Source organism: Barbus barbus (assembly GCF_936440315.1).
Source record: "Barbus barbus genome assembly, chromosome: 4".
Lineage (NCBI taxonomy): Eukaryota > Metazoa > Chordata > Actinopteri > Cypriniformes > Cyprinidae > Barbus > Barbus barbus.
This window is the reverse complement of record NC_136732.1, coordinates 1,083,975-1,089,867: the sequence shown is the minus strand read 5'-3', so window position 1 is coordinate 1,089,867 and position 5,893 is coordinate 1,083,975. Positions and strand designations below refer to the sequence as shown.

The 5,893-nt window shown below is 39.0% G+C and overlaps 1 protein-coding gene across 1 annotated transcript; it reads left to right on the top strand.

The window, feature by feature from the left end:
- Positions 1-1,846: 1,846 nt before the first annotated feature.
- On the top strand, positions 1,847-4,497 carry LOC306868693 (H-2 class II histocompatibility antigen, E-S beta chain-like). The gene is made up of 6 exons (XM_079414983.1): positions 1,847-1,932; positions 2,765-3,040; positions 3,178-3,459; positions 3,595-3,717; positions 3,818-3,845; positions 3,956-4,497. Exons 1-5 carry the CDS (start codon positions 1,869-1,871, stop codon positions 3,838-3,840), a joined length of 768 nt encoding a protein of 255 aa, XP_079271109.1. The 5' UTR covers positions 1,847-1,868; the 3' UTR covers positions 3,841-3,845; positions 3,956-4,497.
- Positions 4,498-5,893: the final 1,396 nt, after the last annotated feature.

The following is a 5,893-nucleotide window of genomic DNA, read 5'->3' as shown; positions in this document are numbered from 1 at the left end:
GAAACCTGGTTCACCAGGCTAAGGTTAGGACATACAGGACTGAACAGCGGCTTACACACAATAGGGAAACATGAGACAGGAATGTGCTCATATTGTACGGAAACAGAAACCGTGAAGCATGTACTTCTGACATGTAGGCAGTACTCTGAAGAGAGAGAGATACATAAAAAAGATACAGAGATACAGTCTACAACCAAAGCAGTGATCGAGTTTCTAAAGGAAACACAGCTAGCAAGAATACTTTAGTCCAATTTAATTTTTTTTTTTTTTTTTTTATACATTTATTTATGACTTCCCAATGTGATCACACCTCAATCCAGTGGATGGCGGTAATGCACAAAGATTGCAAGCTGCCAATAAAATTCACTGAAGAAGAAGAACTCACTATCTGGTCTCGTTTCTATGAAGTGGACTGCTCTTGATATCACAGCGACTTATCTGCTACTTACCTCCTGGTATACTTACTCCTTGTGTTCTCTCTTCCACAGTCTGTCTGCTCCAGAAGTCTGCTACTCAGCCTGTGTGAGGTGTGTGCTCTCATCCTTGTTCCAAGTCATCCTGTCAAGGCAAAGACCTCATATCATCTTCTCATCTACATCATCTGGTGTATTGGATCTCATACTCGCCTTCCTCAGTCACCATTGCTCTGCTGCACCTAAAATAAATGCCTGTTGTTAATCCGATTCTCTGTCTGAGTCTGATTCTGTAACAATTATAAAGCAGGGGGCGAAAAAATCACCTTTGTTTTCTTCTTTGCATATATATTCTTTGCATACAGAAATTTCCATATAAAAAAGTGTTAGAAATAAAGCGTGCAGGGACTGAGAAGGGTATTTTACAGTGATATAAAGCAGCACAAGCCAAAATCTACACAATAATACTGCAACCGGAGTTTTTGAAAATGTTCACCCTGGCAGGAGTTTTCAAACATGTTCGGTTTCAGTGACCTGGTGCTGAGTTTGCGTGAGGAAGAACGGCCAAACCACGTAGAAAAAGCTGTGGACAGGGCCTTAGAGCGGAGAAATCAATCTGTACACAGAATATATTGTATAATAATTACATATAAATAAACTAGGTTTTACCGATGCAGTGTTAAAAACAAAGTGTTGCGATACAGATGCTGATGCAAACTTGTGTAAATCAGTCCATTGAATCGTTAACTTTTATGCTGATGCACCGATGCCATTCTGTGAATATTACCATCCCTAATAGGTATTTTTGGGCTGTTTAAAGTATTTAAGAAAATAATGTATTTTAGAGTTGTTTGGGTTGTGGGTAAATTAAACACTATCTGTTGTGATGTCAGAATCAAGTTGCATTGTGGTCTATGGAGCGGCCTGCAGTGTGCTCTCTCAGTCTCAGTCCATACAAACGTCCCTTGTTACATTTAATGAAGTGAAACATGCTTCAGAATGGCAGCAGGATTCACCTGAGAGGAAGTGCTTAGGGGAAGTTGCGTGTCTAAACGGGAAGTGGAACACAGCCTGAGTAGTTCTAGAAACTCAGTTATAGGAACTAGCTACCAATGTGGTTCCCAGACAAATAAATGTTCCTCTAGGACCCTTTCTTGGTCACAGTTTAATGATTTAATAATGACAGTTAAAAAAATATAAAGTGTTTGTGTCCTCTAAAACTGGAGAGGTTGTTCTTGCAGGGTTTTCCAGGAATGAAAGTAAAAAGGACATTGAGTTTTCCGAGTTTACCATTATTTACATTTTTGAAGTGTGATTATAAAATGAAAGTGGGATATGGCTTAGCAACACATGACACATCAGCAAACAGTGTCTGATTGGACAGTGGTTTTAGACCCTCCTCTCTTCATCATGAACAGTTGTGATCTGCTCTCAGTTGTGATAGAGCGAGTGAACATGTCTCTGCCAAAGCTCTGGGGTTTCCATCACATTCTCCTGCTGTCTGTATTCACCGGCGCAGGTGAGAGGAATGGGCTGTACTAACAGACACTGAAGAAATGAGCATTATTACAGTAGTAGTGGTGGTGTGGATATATTGGTGTTTTTGGTATTTAACAGTGTTGGTAAGATTGAACAGCAACATCTTCTTAAAAGCTGTTAGTTATGATGGTTCTGTTAGTGGACCCTCCAATGTAGTAAAGTAGAAGTATTTAACACTCAGTGCTTTTCATATTTCATAACTGTTCAGTGTTTTCAACCAAATAAAGTTTATTTTAGGTTTCAGACATTTAAAAACACTTCAATTAAGTAAAAAAGACATTTAGTTTGTTAAATAGGCAACACACTGATTTCTATGGAAAGCTGCAATATTATTCCTATATTAATAAGCGGCAATAATTATTCCTATCAAATACACATTGTGTAGGTTACTATAAAGTTTGCTCTGTTTTTCTCCCAGCTGCCACTTACTTTCATGTATTTCGGGAGAAATAGGTTAATTAACGTGATGTTAATCTGACAGATCCTCACGGCAGCGTCCAGCTCATATTATCAACATTATTGTGCCTGCATAACACGTCGCTATGGAAATAATCAAATATGTATACATTATTTAATATTGCGCTTTCGTATAATTACCACTGTCCATTGACCTAATATATCACAAATTAAAAACTGTCATTTCATGTAGGCTACTCTTGGGGGCCCTAAGCAGCCACTTAATTTGCGTATGCCTTGGGCTGGCTCTGAATATAATAATATGAACATGACATGATGTTTTATAAAGGACATTCTATTAATAACAGCAACTGACTGTGTTCAAGTGCTTGTGTTTTTGTTTTATTGTTTTTCAGCTAATGGATATTATAATTACCTTTGGTCACAATGCATCTACAGCTCCAGTGATTTCAGTGACATGGTGTTATTGATTGACTATTCCTTCAATAAGTATCTGGACATACAGTACAACAGCACTGTGGGGAAGTTTGTGGGGTTTACTGAGGTTGGTGTAAAGATGGCAGAGAACTTTAACAAAAATCCAGCGTACTTACAGCAATTAAAGGCTGAGGTTGATACATTCTGCAGATATAATGCAGAACGGTACAAAACAGCTATCCATGATAAAGCAGGTATGTGACTCAGGACTCTTGTTTTAAACAGCAATATCATTTTTAAAGGAAAATATTTAGCTAATATCAAGCACATTTTTAAATTGTGTAATTGTAATATATATTGTAAGATGTAACTGTGGCTCTTCCTGGTTCAGTGGCTCCAGCTGTGAAGCTGAGTTTAGTGAAGCAGGGAGACAGCAGACATCCATCGCTGCTGATGTGCAGTGCGTATGACTTCTACCCTGAGAAAATCAACGTGTCCTGGCTGAGAGACGGTGTAGTGGTGACTTCTGACGTGACCTCGACTGAGAAGATGCCTAACGGAGACTGGTACCACCAGAGTCACACTGAGCTGGAGTACACTCCCAGAGCTGGAGAGAAGATCTCCTGTATGGTGGAGCACGCCGGCTTCCAGAAACCCATGATCTATGACTGGAGTAAGAGAGAGGACTCTGACATAGCAATATAGCATTCATTACACAATAAGAGCAAATATGGAAACTCAACCTGCTAAACAAAAAAACACAAAGTGTATATGTGACCGTAAATGATGTGATGTGTGTTCCTCACAGACCCTCCTCTGCCTGAGTTTGAGTGGAATACACCGCTGTTATTCACTGCTGGAGCTGCTGGACTGATGCTGGGGATCCTCGTAGCGGCTGCTGGATTCATTTACTACAAGTCAACATCAACAGGTCAACCATTGACATACCAACCAATTCCAGTTACACAACAACACACTATACACGTCATGGCATGTTATTTTTAAATTAATTACTCTTTTTATTTTGATAGATGAGATCCCAGTACTACATTAATGACCGTAAGTTTACATTCCATTCTGATAACCTTATTTCTGTGTGATCAGTCATTATAATGAATTACTGAATAATCAAGCCCAGTAATATGAGTAATAATCGCACTGAATTACAGGTCATCATCCAGACTGAAAGACACCTCATCATGGAGAAACACACACACTCTTCATGACACGACTAACACACACAGTGTGCTTCAAAATAACCATCATGATGAAGATCACAGCATCATATCAGATGTGTTACAGCTAATATTTCAGCATCTTTAGGCAGTATTAACAATGATGATGCTTGAAGTTTGTTTGCTCTGTGAATTCACAGGTATATAGTTCATTTTTATAGCTGTGTAAACAACTCAGTAAATGTTCCTGATCTACTGTAGCTGAGACCAATTTACGGGTAATTGAGATATCACGAGTGCAGTATTATGTATTATAGAGTATTGTTTACTGTGTTTAGAAAAAAATGGAACAAAATGTTTTGTCTAAAACTTGTTTAAAGAGCTACAATTGTTTTTGGAAAGTGTATGGGACATCATACTTGGCTACACATCATGTCACTCTTTCACTTTTTACTTGTGGCCAAGTCTGTGGAACAAAGCAGATGACAGTGAAACATCAGTATTCTGTGTGCTGAGAATAAAACAGTGTGACATTACCTAATTGTATTCAGTTATATGTAACATTTTACTGCAAACTCAGTGACATACCCCAGTGAGAGAGAAAGCAGGTTGGCCAGACTTGCTCCCCCTCCCAGTTGGGTGCACTTGTTTCAGTTACCAAAAGATGAAATCCTTACTCTGCAACATCTCTGAGGTTTCGTAAATAAGTGTATTGTGCCAGAATTCTGCACCCAGTACTTATCAACGTCAAGATGTAGGTCAATGTCCTAGACTCGTTGTTCTTTCTCAGGAGATAGTGATGTTGTTTTGCACCAGTTGCAACCTTGAATATGTTTTGCATCAGTCTGCAACCTGAGAGATCCAGCGCCCTGCAGAATCAAACACACTGAAGATACTGAACAACAAACAGGTTGGTGTTTATTCTTCATTCATGAAGAACATTGATGTTAGAAAGATTCAAGCACTTCATCACATTTAGATAAAGAGTTCAATTATGAAATGAGTTCTCAACAGATATTCAGTAAGTTGGATACAACATTGTGTTTTTTTGTTATATTTTTTAAGCAATAAACAGCTAATTGTATCAAGTAACTTTCCAGACTGTCTGACAGGGTTGAAGGAATATCTTAAAGTGATCGTTCACCCAAAAATGAAAATTCTGTTGTGAAACCGTTCAGGTGTGATGTCACGTGGGAAGACTTTCGCACAACAAGGACACCTTAAAGAACACATGAGGATCCACACCGGAGAGAAGCCGTTCAAGTGTGATCAGTGCGGCAAAACATTTCATCAATCATCAAACCTGAAAACACACTTGACAGTTCATACGAAGGAGAAGCCACATTCCTGCTCTGAATGTGGGAAGAGTTTTTCACTGCAACAGAGTTTACATATACATCAGAAAATACATACCGGTGTGAGAGAGTACATGTGCTTTGAGTGTGGGAAGACATTTAAAACTGCACCAGAGGATCCACACTGGAGAGAAACCTTACAAGTGTTCACACTGTGACAAGAGATTCAGTCGGTCAGGAAATCTGAAAACACATGAGAAGATCCACAGCAGAGAGAAGCTGCACACGTGTGATCAGTGCAGAAAGAGTTTCTCTTTTAAAAGTCACCTGAAGATACACATGAAGATCCATCCAGTGGAGAAACCACACAGTGATGTTCACAAGTCTTTATCGCTGAAGTCTTGAGTGATTTAATGGCTTTCTAAAAAAATCTCATTAAAAATCCTCATGAATTGAACTCATTAAATGCATTCTTACTTGGCTCTCAATGAAGGCGGACGCATTTTTCTCTCCCTCTTCTCCCCTTACCTTACCTGCTTTGCTCTCTCGTCTCGTCTCGTTTATTGTCTCTACCTGAGAGACTCTCTCTGCACTGCTCTCCAAACTGAAAAATCATGGATTTGATCAACTGGTCTCT

Bases quoted from the DNA above. Each gene is read 5' to 3' on its own strand.
- LOC306868693 (XM_079414983.1), top strand. From the start codon at position 1,869: ATGTCTCTGCCAAAGCTCTGGGGTTTCCATCACATTCTCCTGCTGTCT. The intron at 3,460-3,594 runs GTAAGAGAGAGG...TGTTCCTCACAG, and splicing joins ACCCATGATCTATGACTGGA to ACCCTCCTCTGCCTGAGTTT. The intron at 3,718-3,817 runs GTCAACCATTGA...TTATTTTGATAG, and splicing joins CTACAAGTCAACATCAACAG to ATGAGATCCCAGTACTACAT.